This window comes from Hibiscus syriacus, unplaced genomic scaffold, assembly GCF_006381635.1.
Source record: "Hibiscus syriacus cultivar Baekdansim isolate YM2019G1 unplaced genomic scaffold, ASM638163v2 tig00110330_pilon, whole genome shotgun sequence".
Classification (NCBI taxonomy): Eukaryota; Viridiplantae; Streptophyta; class Magnoliopsida; order Malvales; family Malvaceae; genus Hibiscus; species Hibiscus syriacus.
The window spans coordinates 1,328,779-1,348,000 of NW_024062686.1; the positions used below are offsets into that span (position 1 = coordinate 1,328,779).

Below are 19,222 nucleotides of genomic sequence, written 5' to 3' on the forward strand. Positions count from 1 at the left end.
ATATGTCCAAAACGATAATAAAATACATGTCACCAAGCATAACCGAAAAACATATAGAAATATATGTTCGTACAAAATAAAGTAGTTGATTTCTCCTGATGCCAAATCTGTTAGCTTATGGTCTGCTGTTATCTGAAAAATGGTAAAAACTACAGAATGAGCTAAAAAGCCCAATGTGTTCCATACAATGTATATAAAAACATACTGATAAAAATATTCCAGTAAAGTCGGTTTATGCAATCATGTCGTCAAAAAGAAAATATGAACACTACCCCCAGCCCATCACAACAGAATGTGTAGGTTCCCCATAACCATACACCCAGCCCACACAACAAATAAGGCCCTGAGCACAAAGCCGAGGAACCTGCGGATATACTTCCTTCAACGATAACCCCCAATGATAGAGATGTTCATGAATGTATTTGAATGAAAACAATGATTAAATCTTTAAAACATAAAAGTGTTCATGCTTAACAATAATATACAGAGATACAGAAATCAGAAGACAAGTCAGTAGTATACAGAATTTCAGATATCGAATATTCAATATTCAGAAAATCGGTATAAAATACCGTAACCATAAATCATATCAGAAATATGTGGCAAATCAGATGTCATATACATAATGTTCAGATGTATATTTTAAAACAGAAATAATTAACACTGTCGGGAAACACACCTGTAATAGTCTGAGAAATCAGATAGGGAAGCCTATTACTGGGTCTATCGATCACGTTCCACTGCAGCGCTAGATCCTACGAATTGGAAAATCCATATTGGAATCCTAATATAAATAATCTAAATATTATTTAAATAATATACAGAAACCTACGGGTAATTCTCGTAGTACGTGGTTCAGGCTGATCTAACGAACGAATAATACCGGACCTAATTGATCCTTGCTCAGGTGAAACACGAGTACCTTCATAAAATATTTTATTGAATAAATCCTTGACCAAATCTCATTTAAATAATCAAAATATTAAAATATTAAGCCTTTTGGGTTTACAAGCTCGATTCGGGAATTTCGGGTCAGAATTTGGCAAAACGGACTTCGGAATCAAATTCAGGACGTCGGAAAATATAAAGTATGACCTTCCGAAATTTCGAATTCTTGGTCAAAATTAAAGTAAACGGTTTTGACTGACGATTTGGAGACTTTCGGGTTTGAATTTAGCAAAACGGACCCCAAAAACGGATTCGGGACGTCGAAAACTATCAGGATAGGTATTCTCGGTCGAAAACAAAGGTCGTTTAATAGCCTGTCAAAGCCGGTCAAAGTTCTGGTTAAAGGAGGTCAACAAACTGTCAAACATTTTACACAAATAGCACCATTTTCGAATTAATTCCCAAAATATCATTTTTTTTCGAAAAATTACTAAAATAGCACCCATTTCGAATTAATTCCCAGAATAGCACAAAAACCGAATTAATTCCTTGAATAGCACCGGTCAACGGTCAACGGTCAACGGGTCGGGTCAACGGTCGGGTAAACGGGTCGGGTAAACGGGTCGTGACCGGTCAAACCGGTCAAAACCGGTTCAAAACCGGTTAAACCGGTCAAAACCGGTTTCCAGCGTTCACTCGCCTGCGGCGGCGCGTGTGGCGCGTGCGACGTCCTCCGGGGCTCTAAAAATCACGGAAAATTTTCTAAAAATTATTTTGAGCGATTTCGAGATACTTACAAAGATCGGTTCAAATTTTTGAACGGCGGATAGCTCGATTTTGACTCGGCCGAATCTTTGACTGATCCACCTCCCCAAGCGCCGCCGTCAACGGAGGTCGAGGATGACACCGGCGGACTCGGAACGGCACAAGGAACACGATGGTGCGGGAGGTGTCGTAAACGGAGCAACGATCGGCGATGAATTTAGGATTTTTTTCTAAGCGATTGCTAAAAAAACGTCGATGCTTTGACTTGAAATTCACGGCGTTTGGCAGCGTTTCGCTTCAATTAAATTGAAGGGTTTGTTCCTCGCTCGATGATGAACACGATGGTGGTTTTTAAATGACGATCGGAATTCGGACGGCGTCGGGATCGTCGTCGGAAGTTGAGGTTGGGAGAGGGAATTTGGGAAGAATTGGTTTCTGAAATCAGAAACCAATTCACGTATATAACAGCCGTTACCTAACATTTTAGGGTAAATTCAGGGCTTGGTCCCTGAATTTTCTTTAACTCTTAAACAAGCTTCAAGTTTTAAAAACTTCCAATTTAGTCTCCAAATTTTCACCAATTACTCAATTAAAACCTCAATTCCCAATTAAATATTATTTTAAAATTTCCGGGTTGTTACAAGAGTTAAGTTTAAGATTTATTTCTTTCATTTTGAGTCTTTTTAAGCTTTTACGAGCTTCAATTTATGATTTTGAGTTCGAGTCGAGCTTGAAAAATTTTAGCTCACGAGTTTTTGAGTCGAGTCGAGCTCTATTTTAGAGTTTTCAGGTCGAAACGAACTAAACAATACTGGAACTCGACTCATTTACTGCCCTACTTAGGGGTGTACAAAAAATCCCCGCAATATTATAATATTACATGTCATACACCTTTTCACCAAAATTTATGCAATACAAATTAAAAATATAATGTAAGATTTGAGGTTTATATAGAAATTTGTCAAGAAACATAATAAAAAAGTATTAGATACTAAATTAACTTTTAAAACTGATATATGTCAATTATAAAACATTTCGTAATTTTTTCAGCACAATAAGTAGATGCTTGTGTTGAAAGTTTTAACAATATAAACTTTAATAATAAATATTTATTATTAAGTTTTAAACTAAATTAACTTTTGGAATTGATATATCAATTATAAAGCAATTCATAATCTTTTCAGTTCCGGTAGACTCGCAAGTTCATTCGGGATCTCCCTTTAAAATTGCTGAAGCTCAGATACCTAATTAATTTTCCGATTAGTAGGAAGCAACGATTTTGATTATCATAACGTGAAAAAAATACTTCCAGATGTTTCTTACAAACGTGTTAGACTCGTAAGCTCGCCAATTTCAGCAAATTACTACAATAAAAACATATAATTAAATAAATTACATGGAAATTACCGATTATCTCATAATCTAGATTTAAAACAAATGAACATACAATATTTTAAAGCGTTTGAGCCGCCCGAATATAATTAATTTTATATTCGATCTTACTTGAGTATACCGTTTCCCCTTTTATATATATCAACTGCAAAAGTTAATTTACTATAAACCTTAATAATAAATATTAATCTAATGTAATTATTTAAATATATTAACATATAAAAATATATAATTTTAATTAATATAAACTTTAATAATAAATATTAACCTAATGTAATTTAATAATATTGTATAAGTAAATTCATTAGATATAGAGATAAACAAATTAAGGAATACACATTTTAACTTTTATCACACATTGTCAAAAAACATAACATAAACACTTCAATATGCCTATATAAACTAACTCCATTAAACTTCAACTATGAAACTAATATGTATTAAATTATGATGTTAGTCGTTATAGTTTTATTTTTTATTTTTTAAAACATACTTTTTTAAATATTTTTATGATGATTTGGACCTTAGAAAGTATGTCATTTGAAATGTATATTCTTATATAGTGTTATGTCAACATTTTTCCTAGAATGTACGTTTCAGGAGACACTTTTACCATCTAATCAAAATCATATTTTACCTAATAGGTAGAAATAAGGTTATATCGATAAAATTTAGAAAAATAATGACTGACAAGTAATATTATGATATTTTATTGGTTTTTGGGTAGAAATCTTAGGCACAAAAGACTACTTTAATTCAATAATGATTGATTGGTTATCAAAACTAAAATATTAGTTTAGCCAGAAAATTTATTGATATAAAATATTAGTTTTAAAAAGATTGATTCTTTATATTTTCTATAAAATTTATAATATTTATCGATATAAATATAAAAAATAGTTTTATATTAGTAAAAACACAAGATTCAATTATTTTCTAGCAACATGTATACATAAAATATGATTGTTATATTTGAAAGCCATTGATGCTAAGCTACATTTTCATATCAGATGGAAGTTGAAAAGACACTGGACTCGAACTTTCAACTTGCGCAACATGCAAGTAGGGATGGTAAACTGGTAGAGCGGGTGCATATATTCTTTTTTTTCTATTTTTATACCTTTTTAATATTTTTGTATTATCACTTATCTACATTCGTTCACGTGGATATATTTTTAAATTTGTCTCCACACCTACTATCCAACTAGATATTCATCACTCATCTCGTACTTGTTTATACCTGTCAATATCTGCCTGATAGCAACCTCACATATTACATAAGAAACAAAATATAAAACAAATACATCTATTGAAAAACATAATAAAATAAAGGCTTATATCATAAATAAATATATAAAATATACTATTTTTTCATTTAAGTACTTAAAGTATTATTTGGGTCAAAATAAATACCTAAAATCATCTTTTTAGTTAAAATAGACACTTAAAGTATTTTATGTCAAAATAGGTACCTAGATTATTCAAAAAAAATTATCTAAATTCTAAAAAAAAGTAACATGTGACATTAATTAAAGAATACTTTAGGTATTTGAATGAAAACAAATTGGATACATTAATACCTATTTTGTCCAAAAAAAATACCCTAAGTACCTATTTTGATCAAAAAGACGACTTTAATTATTTATTTTGATAAAGAAATACTATAGGTACTTAAATGAAAAAGATGATATACTTTAAGTATTTATTTGCTATATAAGCTTAAAACAAACCAATGTTTAATTCAATTTATACCCTAACATTCGATTAAGTTACAAGTTATGTTCTATAAAAGCTTAAGATTTATAGAATATTCTTTGAAATTATACTTAAATTCATAATGATCCAAAATTTTTATGGTGGGTAATTAGTGGGCATGTGGATGCAGAGTGGGCAGATGCGGAGATGATAAGGTCTTAAACCTATAACCTAACCCCGCTACCCACTAAACTTATATCTATCTTTGCTCTAATTAAAGTTGATACAATACGAAATCTAAGAAATTATACCAGTCTATCATCCCTACATGCAAGATTATAGCCCCTCGATAACATGTTTTTGATAGGTTTGGCGATGTGGGATTCGACGTCAAATTTGTTAGATTTCCATTTCACTCACTTGATGTGATTAACTTCCCATTAATGATGTAATTTATGGTATCCTGGCATGTTTAGCTTAATTCATTTTCATATTGGAGAGGCTGATGGGGGACCATGGACCAGTAGGACAAGGCTTATCCTAGTTCAGTTTTGGTCCAATGAGCCCGTGCGCTTTCAGAGCAGAGTCTGACCTAATAGTGACATAACTTGTACTTTAAAATCAAGTTTTAATCTTCACGCTGTGAATAAAGAAAATGCAAGAAAACATAAATCCAGTCGTTATTTTATTATATCGTGTATATGGCGTTTTGTTTTGTTATTTTATTATATGCCAATAACAAGTTAAAATCATTTTTGCATCTAGGGATGTAAATGAGATGAGACAAATCATGAATTACGAGAGATCGATTCGATCAAAATTTGATAAATACTCAATTTAAATTTTTAACGAGTCAAAACGAACTACTTGATACTTGACTTGAAAAACTCATAAACAGCTAAAAAATATAATATATTAAGATTTTTTTAAAAAAAATTATTAATAACATTAACAATTATGTGTTGATTTTTTTAAATACAGTATAAGATTTCTATGTATTTGAGGTTCGAGTTTGAAGTTTCAATCGAGTTAAATTTAAGATTTTTTTTTCATTTCGAGCATTTTCGAGCTTTTACAAGATTCAATTCATAATTTTGAGTTCGAGTCGAACTTGAAAATTTTATACTCGCGAGTTTTCAAGTCAAGTCGAACTCCATTTCAAAATTTTTGAGTACAAATATTTATTTAAAATTTTATTCTCCAATTATTTTTATTTATAAACATACAAATATTTATTTAAAATTTAAAAAATATACAAATATTTACTTATTTATGAATTCTTCAATTACTTGTGTATGTGTTATGTTCGTAGAAATAGATCCGACAAAGTGAACCATGTTAAGATTTTGTTATCATCTATTCTTTTGATTATTATCTTGTAAAATGATTGTAGTAAATTACTATGCCATTCCTAACGAGTTAATGGCTTCAATTTGAGACGTTTTTTTTTAAATGAAAAGGTTTCAGTTAGGGGTGTAAACGAGTCGAGTCGAGTTCTAGTATTACTGAGCTCGACTCGAAAACTCTGAAATGGAGCTCGACTCGACTCGAAACTCGCGAGTTTAAAATTTTCAAGCTCGACTTGAAATCCTGAACTGAAGCTCGTGAACAGCTCGGAAAGGCTAGAAATGAAAAAAAAATCTTAAACTTAACTCGATTGAAGCCTCAAACTCAAACTCAAACATAAACCTTAAATACATAAAATCTTACAGTATTTTTAAAAAAAAAAAATACATAAATATTAATATTATTAATAATTTATTTATTTTTAAAAATAAAATCTTAATATGTTATATTTTCGAGCTGCTCACGAGCTTTTCGAGTCGAATATCGAGTAGCTCGTTTCTGCTCGTTAAGAACTCGAGTCGAGCTCGAGTCGAGTCGAGTCCATTCGATCCGAGTATTTATCGAGCCTTGATCGAGTCGATATCGAGTAGCTCACGATATGTCTCGTCTCATTTACATCCCTAGTTTCAACAACTTTAGTCACTAAATGAAGGCTTTTTTTATTTTATTAATCTAGAATGGTTATAAGTGATAATATTTATTTTATAAACTTTTAATTATTTGATAATAAACACTTAAATACTTTATAATTTTTTATGCACGAACTCAGAACCTCTAGGGATAACACCAATTCTTTTAACTACTGAGATCGTTTGATTCGTACTAAAGAAGGCATGAATTGAAATTTTCCCAATTCCGTGGTATAACCTATGAAGCAAAACTCAAAACTCAAACATTAAATTCATGTTTATAATTCGATAAAATCATGAATATCATATATTTTATTTATATTTTTTTATTAATAATAAAAAAACTATGTTTTTTTTGTTATAAAAATCGTATGTTTTCTAATTTCAAAGATAAATACATCTTCAATCGGTTAAACTTTTACAAATTGTAATTTTGTGTGTATGATTCTAGCAACCATCAATGATTATGCAAACTCCACAAAAATGGATTTTTATAAGAAATAGCAATCGTTTAATTAATGATAAAGTTTTGGAATCGTACATGTGAACTTACATGATGGTGACATTTTCATTTTAAAACTATATTAATCAACCATTGTTTTTTATCAAATATATTAGTGAATGTTTAATAGCATTGTGTAGTCTCATGTGAGGGGGTTTGTTTTAGCAATAACACGAGTCAAAGTGGAAAACACTGCAATTCGTTTATATGAACACCGCGCACCGACCGGCCATTTGGTCCATCTGGTCGGTTTAGTCTCATCTACCTCCAACCAACATCTGCCCTAAACTTTGCCTTGATTGATCCGTGTCATACACTTGTTTCGGGGTGAGTCTCTCAGTAGGGTTTTTATGCATACACATAGACTCGAAATCGAGATATTACTTAAACGTTACCAAACTACTTACCACTTGAACTGACTTTATTGGTTTCAAGTTACATGGAAAATCATCAACTGTTGCATGCTTTGAATTTTAACGTTTTTAAACCACAGAAACTGCGTAAACATGGGATGGTTGGTTGGCTCCCGTCTGAATCCAACTAATATTAGGGTTTGAATCAATGGAAACACGAGAGAGAAGACCGGCAGATCATCAACAATTCATTTCTTTATTCATAAATTATATGAAAGAGATGAGAGTAATAGAGACGAGGAATAAGGCAAAAGTCAAGGAGGAAGAAACTAAGCCAGATTGCAGATCCTTTTTGGGGACTAATTACATACTACTACACTCTCATTTTTATTTTCAAATGAAAATAGCTATACAACTTTTAATATATATTATATCTCTGTGTATTTTTCTCCTGTACATATAATGAACTCAATTCATATATAGTTGAAAAATTAAAGATTTTACCTTTCGGGATAGATACAAATTTTATATTAATCGTTGAATTTTTAAAATTTTAAGAAACGACAGAACTTATAAAATTTAAAGTACAAAAATATACTCTCAATAAAAAAAAAAAGAAAAATATCTAAAATACTATATGATAATTTAAAATTTTTAAGACTCGATTCATCTTTGTTATCAGCTCCCGAAGAAGGTATATAGATGAGAAAGGGAAAAGAAGAAGAAGAAGCTTGTTATTCAGTTAATCAAGCAAAAGGTGCAATATTACAATGAGAGTGTTTACATAAAGGTTCCTGGAAACTTTAATCAAACCTAAGAAAGAAATTCTGCCAGTAAAACTCCAACTTTCAATGGAGAAAAAAGCAAGGGGAAAGAGGGGTCATTTGCAAAATTTCAGGTCAAAACCCCTCAAAAACCTCTTGAAGCTAAATAGCTATGGTGGAGAATCCAAATACAGCCAAGCCAAGTAGGGAAAAATTAAACGTGGTGAGCTCCACGAAAAAAAGATAGTTACCAAACACATGAAAACCCTCCTCTGCTTCAAAACCTTGATCCTCCGAGCTATTGAATATAATTGCAGGTCACTGGCTACTGTTTCTCTCTTTAAGGTTTGAGGTAAAAAACACCAAACTATATAAAATCATCACTGATCCAAAAAAAATGTAAAAAGAGCTCTGTGTAGACCTTATTCCTAGTTCCAATCTTGTTTTGCAGTTGTTCATATCAGATGAACTTAAGAAAAGCCAGTCGTAGGCATTTCAAGAGATCCTTCACTGTCATCGAAAACTCAGCTTCCATCTGCAGATGACGATAATAAGTTAATTATCATGGAATATTCGAGGTTTAAGTTAAGGGTTTTTAACCTGTAAATCGTACAATACCTGAGCAACAATGGTTATGTTAAGAGTGGCTTGTCCGAAAGGTAATACATTGGTATTGAGCACAGAGAGATGAAGCTTTTCGACTTCGTTTAGGATGTTGGAGATGAACCCTTTGTTCTTCTCGCAGTGGATTCTAATCAGCACATCTTTGTCTGAAACTCTTGCTTCGATCTCAGGGAAGGGCTTATTAGATTGAATATCAAAGTTCTCATCAGATGAAGATGTCTCATCGTCTGCATAAATTTGGGTTTTCTTCACGAAGATCACTGATTCCACTGCTTTCTTAGCAGCTTGTTCCTCGAGTGTTTTCACTTTCTCTTGGAGCTGTTTCAGGTACTTGATAGCATCTCCAAGAACAGAAGTCCTATCCGTCTGCATAAACACATAAGATCACCATAACTCATAAGCCAATGTCTTATTTGGATCTAAACTATGAATCTATGGTGAAACTGGAAGACTCGGTACCTTTTTCAGGCTAGGAATGAGCGCTGAAAGTGAGATGAACCTCTGGCTGAGCTTTTCACGGCGTTTCCTTTCGGCAATAACATGATCTTGAGCATGTAATGGAGTTCTGGTCAATGAACCCACTACCCTTTTTGGTTTCACACCGCAGTCTAGACCGTAGTGTTGCTGAGAGACAGCAGGAGGTGAATTTGAGTTGTTGAAAGAGATTATTTGGGAAGATGGGGAAGAAGAAGAAGAAGCCTTTTGTAGGATGTTTTCGCTCATGGAAAAGCCCCAGTTGTTGGTCTTAGGTTGTTTCGTTGGCCTTTTGAACTCATCTTCCACTTGACGATAACCTTCAATACTATTGCATGAAACATCGTTTTGAGAGATTTTCTGGTCTATATTTTGATAAGACGAATAGCTCTCAGAAGAAAAGGATTGGAAATTTGTGTCGTCAAATGAATAGTCGACGATAGAAAATTGTGGGAAAAAAGTGCGATCCTCCATTTCCTGCAAACCATACAACTTTCATAAGAAAAAAATTGTTTTTTTACGGTGGCAGAAATAAGAACGTTTTACCAGTTCAGATATCCATTTGCTTGAAAGGATTTCCATTAAAAAAAAGCTTTTCTCTTTCACTTGATTTCCTGGGATGATCAAATAAAACAACAGAATCTTAGCAAACAATTAAGACCCAGATTTTTTTTTGAAGAACATGGAAATTAACATACGAAATAATAAATGGAGAGCTCCAAAAACCTTCAAAAGTCGGGAATTTGCCAATTTGGAGTTGCAAAGGAAAAGCTAACCTGAGTATAAAGAGTGGTGTTCAGATGTGAGATTTGAAGTTTGATGCAAATGATTATCTTTCCCGTGTTGACTGGATGAACCAATCCCTTTGCTAAGAGCTATATATATACATACATACGTACATATAAACACACATATATATATATTCTACCAGACGTACGCGCTTCCAAGTATTAAATTGTGTTCTCCCACGTGTGAAAATATCGCTCCACTAATTTTTCTTAAGGGTAAACTTAAATGGACCAATTAACTATTGTTAGATTTCATTTTAATCATTGACATTTTGATTTAATCAATCATATTATCGAACTATTTAAATATTTTAATCAAGTCACTTGCCGTTAATATTTAATGAAGTAGGTGACATAGCAGTTAAAACATTTTTCTATAATTACACGATTAATCCATGTTATTTATATACTCTTTCAGTTTAATCATAATTTTAACAAACTAAAATAAATTTAACCTTTGAATTAGGATATGTTATGTGTCATCATTTAATTGAAGGACTAATTTCATTTTAAATTTATTTTTAATTTAATAATTTTTCTCCAATCTTAGAGTAACACGTGTCCCCTCTATTTGAAAGAAAATAAATTAACACACATGGGGCAGGGGGAATCAAACCAAGTACGCATTGAGTGATGCAGTAGGAACCAAACTATTGAGCCAAGGTAATTATTTGATATATTTTGGACAACAAATAATATATATATCTTATATCTTAACATATAAACACTAAATTCATAATATTTTATGTTCTTAACTTTTAAAAATATATTTTATTTTTTAATGTGTTAAATATATTTTATTCTTATTTTAATATAAAAATATATGGTTTAATTTTATCTTTAGTTAATTATATTTTATTCTTATTTTAATTTTAAAAATATATTTTATTCTTAATTTAAAATATATTTTGAAGTTAAGATATTTTAAAAATAATTTTTTAATTTAAAATTATAATAAAATAGAATTTTAAGTAAAGATAACAACAAAATATATATTTGAATATTAAAATGATAATAATAATAAACTATTTAAATATATTTTAAGTTAATATATTTTAAAAATTAAGATAAGAATATAATATATTGTTAAGTGAAGATAAGGGTAAAATATATATTTTTACATTAAAATAAAATAAAATAAAATATATTTAATAAGTTTAGATAAAATAAAAGATATTTTTAAAATTTAAAATATATAAAAGACTTTTAATTTTATGTAAAGTATTTATATATTTAAGATATAAGATATATATTATATGTTGTCTAAAGTATACGGAATGGTTGCCTTAACTCAATGATTTTGTCCAGCTACTTCATTTAGGGGATCCTTGGTTCAATTCTCCTTGCCCACCTTGTATGTTGATTTGTTTTCTTTCAACCAGAGGGTGACACGTGTTATCCTCTGATTGGAGGAAGCTAAATCTATAAATTAAAAATAAATTTAATCTTTCAATCAAATGATGACACATTTCATCAATGATACATGACACTTCTTGGTTTGAGGGTTAGATTTATTTTAATTTATTAAAATTAGGCCTAAATTGAAATAACACATAAGTAACACTGACCAATTATGTAATTATACCAAAATGTTTTAACAGTCACGTCACCTACTTTGCTAAATGTTAACAGTAGGTGGCTTGATACTCTGTTAAATATTAATAGCAGATGGCTTGATTGAAGTATTCAAATAGTTAGGTGGTTTAATTGATTAAAATGAAATATGACAATAGTTAAGTGGTCACCATTGTAGTTTACCCATTTTTTATTGGGTAAAGTATATGTCTAGTCACTAAACTATTAGGGTGGTTCTATTTTGACAATTGAATTATGAATTTTATCAATTAAACCACTTAACTATTTAATTGATGTCCATCAAACTTCTTACTGTAGTTAAATAAATTTTTATAATTATATATTCAATTCTCATTATTTATATATTCAATCAATTTAGTCCTAATTTTAATTGAATTTAATAAATTTAATCTTTTATAATAAATATTTTTTACTGTGATGATAAGTGTTACCATTTAATTGGATGAAAAATTGGTAACCAAGTATAATCAAAAGGGATCTAACCTAAGAAAGACAAAATTTAAAAGAATCAACAGTCTAGCCAAATTCTTTATTTGATTAAAAGATTGACAACATTCCTTATTAAACATTATCTTATTGGTGAAAAATTAAAGAAACAATTTACTAGGTATAGGAATATATTATCACTTAGTCAAATCCAATATTTGATTAAAATTGACAACATATTATATATATAGTTTAAACTGTAATTAATAAACTATTAATATCATCATGTGTGATATTATATTATTATTTTAATAATATAATAAAATAATAATATAATTAATAACTTAATTTTTAACGCTCAAAATATATTTATTAAGAATAATTATTAACAGATTTATATTATATAAATATTTCTTCTTTATATGCTTATATAAATATTTATTGAATATATTATTATTGTAAAATTTTATATAAAATGTTTTATTTCATTTAAATAGTAAGTATGATCTATTTTAATTTCATTTAAATAGTTTTGCATGATTTTATTAGGAGAAACACGTACAAACTGACATATACTTCGTTGAAAATTTTTCTTAAACTTAAATGGAGGTTAGTTTCAAAGTAAATAATTTCATTTGATTAACGAGTAAGTCTTTTGAGAACAGTAGTTAAGATATAAGTAATCTGAATTATTTTATTCTAATTTTTATTTTAAATTTTAAATTTTTATTTATTTCATATAAAATGTTTTATTATTAATATTATATATATATATCTTTAAAAGTTTTTTTAAACCGGTCACTTATTGTATCAAGAGTGAAAATGGTAAGAGGAAGGGAGAGATATCCAGTACCACATTTTATTCAAATTGTTAATGAGACAAGATAGATCGCAAGCTACTCGAGACAGACTCAATTAAAGCTCGATAAATACTCAACTCGAATGAACTCGACTCGAGTTCTTAACGAGCTGAAACGAGCTACTTGATACTCGACTCGAAAAGCTCGTGAGTAGCTCGAAAATATAATATATTAAGATTCTATTTAAAAAAAAGAAATTATTAATAATATAACATTTATGCATTGATTTTTTTTTAAAATGCAATATAAGGTACATGTTCGAGTTTGAGTTTAAGGCCTCAATCGAGTTAAGTTTAAGATTGTTTTGGGTAAATTACATGTTTACTCACTGAACTTTATTCTCTCACCTATTTCACTCACCATACTTTCAATTTTTTCAATTTACTCACTGAATTTTAGACATTGAACTTTTTTATCACTATTTCGATGACATGTATTATTTTAATATTTGGGTAAATTACACGCTTACTCATTGAACTTTATTCTCTCTCCTATTTCACTCACTGTACTTTCAATTTTTTCAATTTGCTCACTAAACTTTAGATATTAAACTTTAGACGTCAAAAAAATGGCTAAAGTTCAGTGAGCAAATTGAAAACATGGTGAGTGAAATAGGAGAGAAAATAAAATTCAGTAAGTAAGCGTGTAATTACCTTTTTTTTCATTTTGAGCTTTTTCGAACTTTAATTCATGATTTCAAGTTCGAGTAAAACATAAAAATTTTAAATTCACGAGTTTTTTAAATCGAACTCTATTTCAAAATTTTTAAATAAAATTAAGCTCAATATTTCAAAAAATTTTAAATAAATTTTTTAAACAAACGCCGCAATAGGTGTTGATATTTAGCGGCGTTTTTCCCACAAACGCCGCAATAGGTGTTGAGATTTAGCGACGTTTTTTCCACAAACACCGCAATAGGTGTTGAGATTTAGCTGCTTTTTTACACAAACGCCGCAATATGTCTTGAGATTTTGCGGTGTTTTCCCCACAAACGCCACAAAAGATCTGGTATATAGCTGCGCTTTTTAGAATAAACGCCGCAAAAGGTTATATCTATAGCGGCGTTTTAAGATACAAACGCCGCTAATTACCTCTCTATAGCTAAGAGAAATTGATTTTGCAAATTAAAACTAATTTGTCAAATGTTGTTTTCTACTCTTTTATTACCCAAATTTAACCTGTAGCATTTTCCAATAAACTTGACATCTATACCGACAAACTTAAAATCCATAACAAGAAAATTAAAATCCATAATAATAAATCAAAGTTTACATTAACGTAAAATATAATGTAGTTCAACATTATTAACTATAATAAACAATAATATCTAAGATATTTTGCTTCTAATCTGGGAAAACAATGATGCAGAGCTAGTATCGTCCTATCATTTCTTGCATAGATATTTTGCTTCATGAGGTCTTACTCCAATTGGCATGCCACTTGAAAAGGCCCCATCCATGGCAATGCAAACCCGATCTCTAGTTTCATATCCAAATAAATCATCAGTTTATATGAAAATCCATTATATCTTACGTTAAAAAAGTTAACAACACATTTCTGCATGGTCAGTCCCAGCAGGCAACAACTCTATGATATGCGCAACCATCATGATGATAAGCAAAATATAGAGATAGATCTTAATAATTGTGCAGAAACATCCAAGCTTGAATTTCATGATAACTTTTAACAGCTTATCGGACCAAACATATTTTAAAACAATAGCGCCCAGAAAAAGGCTCCAAAACTGCATTCCTAACAAACAGAAAGATAAAAAGATAAAAATATGACAGCTTACCAAGGACCAAATCCTTTTAAGCATTCCGCTAAAACAACCTGAGAACAGACAAAAGCACAATCTAACTTAAAGATACGGAAGCAAAAAGAGAATTTAACGGAGATTGTAAATTAATATTTTATCCCCATTTGTCACCTCAGTATTTTCCCCAAGAATTTCAATTATAAGCCCCATCAACTTATGTGCATAGGCCATTGGTTTCAATTGAATGCTTTTCTGTGCCAAACTGTACATGCTTTCTAACCCCTAGCAGAAGAAAATAAATAAACGAGATATGTAATACAAGGAAAATATATACCACTGTGAATGGCCTGATGTATAACAAGTGAGAAATATACAATTCTATCCAATGGCATGTTGCAGAGCATAGACTATTAACATTACCCAACATTATTTGTAACATACTTCTCAAACCCTCATGAGTTTGTTGGTGAGCACACTGAAACCAGAACACCTTCAGAAAAGTGAATAGGTGAAAAGCTTGACGGATGGAAATACAAAGAATATATGGAACTACTTAGTTGATACAACCAAAACAGAACTAGCATAATAACAACAATCGTTTCCAAGTTAAAACACATTTTGGTCAAATAACTGAACAAAGACTTGCACGAACCTCTTAACTATTAAAATGTTTCAATGAAACTAAAGGTAAATAGAACTACATCTTTTGGATGCAATGCATAATAATTAATCTATTACCAACCTCGCAATTGCTGAGTTGATCTAATTGATAAGATCCATGCAAGCGCAACATTTTAACCTGCATGTGAAAATATAAAACTGCATCCAATCATAAAATTCCACTAAAAAAATAACCTAACATGCTTTCATAATTTTATTAAGCTATAAAACCACATTAGTCTGCCAGACACATACCACGATATCTAGCCAACCCACAGCAAATGCTGATGACAAAACTTCCCAGTATTTGGGATTATTCTCCACAACCTACATTCAATAAACTGGTTAAATAACACCATCTTAGATGAATACATAAGATTACAAATCAGTCAAACAACTCACAATCAGAAACTCTAGAACTGTGTTAGTATCATACAAAAGAAGTTAACTTCATAAGGAAAATAAAAGGTTAATTATTTCAGGACCTGCAAGTTTACAAGTTCTTTTTGAAAATCAACAAGCTTTGCATGCACTGTTGGGTATGTTCCTGAGAAAAGGTTGTTGTAGTCCTGCCAAGACACAAATTGGTTATTAGTAAACAAAAATCTTTAAAACCAACACAATGTAACACTTAATGGATATAGTTAAAAAAAAGGGAAGGGATTTATAGCTAACCGATCAACAAGGCGTTCAGGTAACCATGAATGAGATGACTTTTCAGCATAAAACATTTCCAATAGCTCCCACGCAGCCTTTAAACTAGTTGGCTCCTCTCCTTTTTAGGGTAAAAAAGGGCAACTTGAAATTAAACGAAAGTACCATTAGATTAAAACCTTCAAGCTTAACCATTAGATTAACACATTCTTCATTCTCCTTCCTTTCCATTCTTCATACCAAACAGAGCCAAAATGTCTATTACAAAATAAAAGAAGAAAAGAAGAGGAAATTACCAATATGACTGACTTCGGGTAGTCGATAACCGGAACTGAATCCAATTTCTGACCACCAAGAAAGGCATTTATGTCTTTTTTGTACTCCATTATGTAATCCCACCTGAACACAACAAATTCAATATTTTTCAGAACAAAAGAAAATAAACTCCAAATATATTTTAATAAAAATGAAAATTTGAAAACTAATTACCAGTAAACATCGTAAGGTGAGGAATTCATTGATATTTTTGACAAGCTGGAGACGACGTTTTTTCTGCTTTGGAGTAGAGCAAAAGGAGAGACCGAACCGTAGGCGACCCTCCACCAATGAGCATCACTGACTTTGCCATCTCTGCCGCCGAGCTTTACTTCCACTATTTTTCCTCCTACATCGTTTTCAACAGAGGAAGGAGCGGCGAAAACCGAGACCCGAAGGTAGTGGTCGCGTGACCATGAGACAAAGAGCCTAGAGATTGGAGACTTGAGGCAATGGCGGAGGGGATACACCGTCGAACCCTGGGAATCTGTACAAATCGGAACTAAAACACCTCTGCCATAATCTGATGAGACGCCGGGCATTTCTTTTCGCCAGTAAATCAGTGAGTGGGTCTGCTAGTCTCGGAGTGTTAGGGTTTTGGGATGGAGTATGCAAATGTTGCATTGTTGAGGAGAAGATTAAAAAATTCTTATTAAAAAGTTTCATTTGTATGGATTAAAAGTAAAAGTATTTAATGGAGTTTGTGCTTAAAGTGCCACTAAAGTACGAGTATTTGGCGGTGTTTGTGCTTAAAACGCCACTAAAGTACATTATTTTGCGGCATTTATATAAAAATGCCTCTATAGTACGAGTCTTTAGCGGCGTTTGTATAAAAATGCCGCTAAAGACTCGTACTATAGCGGTGTTTGTATAAAACGTCACTAAATTACAGTGTTTCGCGGCGTTTGTATAAAAACGCCACTAAAGTAAATTATTTAGCGGTGTTTTTAGAATAAACGTCGGTAAAGACTCGTACTATAGCGGCATATGTACAAAAACGCCACTAAAGAACATTATTTAGCGGCGTTTTTATAAAAACACCGCTATAGTACGAGTCTTTACCGGCGTTTGTTCTAAAAACGCCACTACAAATGCCGCTATTAACCCATTTTGTTGTAGTGTATTATCATCCACTTCCTCAAGCGTTGAGATGCTCATACCCCTTTATTGATATAAAGACGTCTCCACTCATTGTCTGGACTTCTCCGAAATATGTTGAATCGTCATCATAGGTCTGACACCAGTCGCCTTATAGCTGAGGTATTTATATCTTGAAGAAAGGCTGAGAAATGTGACACTCTTTATCTCACTGACTGTAATTCTTCACCCAAATCAAAAGAAATGAACTGTAAATATCTATAAAACTAAATTATTTCCATGAACCACAATATGTTTGATTATAGTGATTATTAATTTTGTTGGAAGGAAAAATGAAAAAGAAAAATAACAATTGTGACACTAAAACGAAATGGCTAGCCGTATCATATCATCATGCTACGTAGTTATTGACACGGACACATCTTCAACCACGACCATATTCATATTGTATAATTGGTGAAGATTTGTCTGGTGTAGGGGAAGGTGTCTCGGGGGAATAAACGCAAAAAACAAAACGGACTGGGGGAGTTCCCAACTCGGAGGAGATAATTGACAGATTGCTGCACTTTTCGCCTCCGAATGGATATTATCCCACAAAAATCACTACTCGATCATGCTCATATGTCTTTCTTCTCTTGCTGCATTTCAATCCACCATGAAGGCGGCCAATAATGTCCTTCCTTCATCTCGTTGTTGGCAAGTACTCAGTGACAGATCTAGAAATTAAAGAAAATGTTCAAAATTTTAATAATTTTTTTAAAAAAAATGGGTATGCTAACTTCACTTCTTTATTTTTATTTTCATTCTCCTAATAAATTAAACTAGATTTAACAATTTTTTTCAAAATAATGGGTACAAAATTGACCTCCTCAAAATCACATTCACCCACCCCACCCAGCTTCTGCCATAGAAAAGTTCCAATTCACTTTGAACTTGCCCATTTGTAAAGCAGTATTTTATGGGTTCTTCAGTTGGTCGTGGAATCGACGATATATCACCAGGTCTGGTCGAAGATTCAATCCATCGGAGTATATTCGAGGTATATGTTGTTATTCTTTAAAATTTTGAATTCGAGCATTAGGAATATTAGGGATGTGAGTGTTTAATGTCAAATGGTTGAGAGTTATATTTAAACATATATTACTTTAAGCTTACCCATATCGATAATAAAAATGTATATGTGGATTATGGAAAGTGAAATAAAGAGAGATGTTTTTTTAGGAAGGTTATATGAGTGCTGCTGCAAAAATTAAAATGCGACGTGTAAAAGAATTATTAGTGGGTTACAAAGAGATGCACAAATGAGGAGCAGAAGATTTATGTGAAATTTTAAAAACATAAATAATTAAGATACACACTAAGTGCACATAAATGTGATTTTATTCAGAAGAAATGGGCATAGTAATGATACACACTAAGTGCACATTTGTTTTTTTGAAAACATTATTGGTATATATATTAGTTGTATCAATAATGTGCATTTTTTTTTAAAATATTATTTAGTCTAATAATTATATTGATAATATCTTAAATGTAAAACATAGATTGAGTGCAATGGAAAGAGTTCTATAATCTTTCACACTAGTATCTTTTAATTTAATATTAAAAATTAGGGTTAACTACATGATTGATA

General features: G+C 31.1%; 2 protein-coding genes across 2 annotated transcripts; both read right to left on the reverse strand.

The window, feature by feature from the left end:
• Window positions 1-8,614: 8,614 nt before the first annotated feature.
• Window positions 8,615-10,073, reverse strand: LOC120118902 (transcription factor bHLH19-like). Its single transcript, XM_039138816.1, has 4 exons — window positions 9,980-10,073; window positions 9,419-9,910; window positions 8,954-9,325; window positions 8,615-8,870 (listed from the first exon to the last, which is right to left on the reverse strand). The coding sequence occupies exons 1-4, from the start codon at window positions 10,013-10,015 to the stop codon at window positions 8,796-8,798; spliced, it is 975 nt and encodes a 324-aa protein (XP_038994747.1). The 5' UTR covers window positions 10,016-10,073; the 3' UTR covers window positions 8,615-8,795.
• Window positions 10,074-14,646: 4,573 nt separating this feature from the next.
• On the reverse strand, window positions 14,647-17,033 carry LOC120119086 (nuclear pore complex protein NUP85-like). Its single transcript, XM_039138977.1, has 10 exons — window positions 16,666-17,033; window positions 16,473-16,575; window positions 16,194-16,292; window positions 16,008-16,091; window positions 15,778-15,849; window positions 15,605-15,661; window positions 15,197-15,352; window positions 15,034-15,144; window positions 14,899-14,936; window positions 14,647-14,710 (listed from the first exon to the last, which is right to left on the reverse strand). Exons 1-10 carry the CDS (start codon window positions 17,031-17,033, stop codon window positions 14,647-14,649), a joined length of 1,152 nt encoding a protein of 383 aa, XP_038994908.1.
• Between the last annotated feature and the right edge of the window lie 2,189 nt (window positions 17,034-19,222).

Bases quoted from the DNA above. Each gene is read 5' to 3' on its own strand.
- LOC120118902 (XM_039138816.1), bottom strand. From the start codon at position 10,015: ATGGAAATCCTTTCAAGCAAATGGATATCTGAACTG. The intron at 9,326-9,418 runs GTACCGAGTCTT...GTGTTTATGCAG, and splicing joins TCATTCCTAGCCTGAAAAAG to ACGGATAGGACTTCTGTTCT. The intron at 8,871-8,953 runs GTATTGTACGAT...CGTCATCTGCAG, and splicing joins ACATAACCATTGTTGCTCAG to ATGGAAGCTGAGTTTTCGAT.
- LOC120119086 (XM_039138977.1), bottom strand. From the start codon at position 17,033: ATGCCCGGCGTCTCATCAGATTATGGCAGAGGTGTTTTAGTTCCGATT. The intron at 16,576-16,665 runs GTAATTAGTTTT...TGTTGTGTTCAG, and splicing joins TCACCTTACGATGTTTACTG to GTGGGATTACATAATGGAGT. The intron at 15,850-16,007 runs GTCCTGAAATAA...TATTGAATGTAG, and splicing joins AAGAACTTGTAAACTTGCAG to GTTGTGGAGAATAATCCCAA.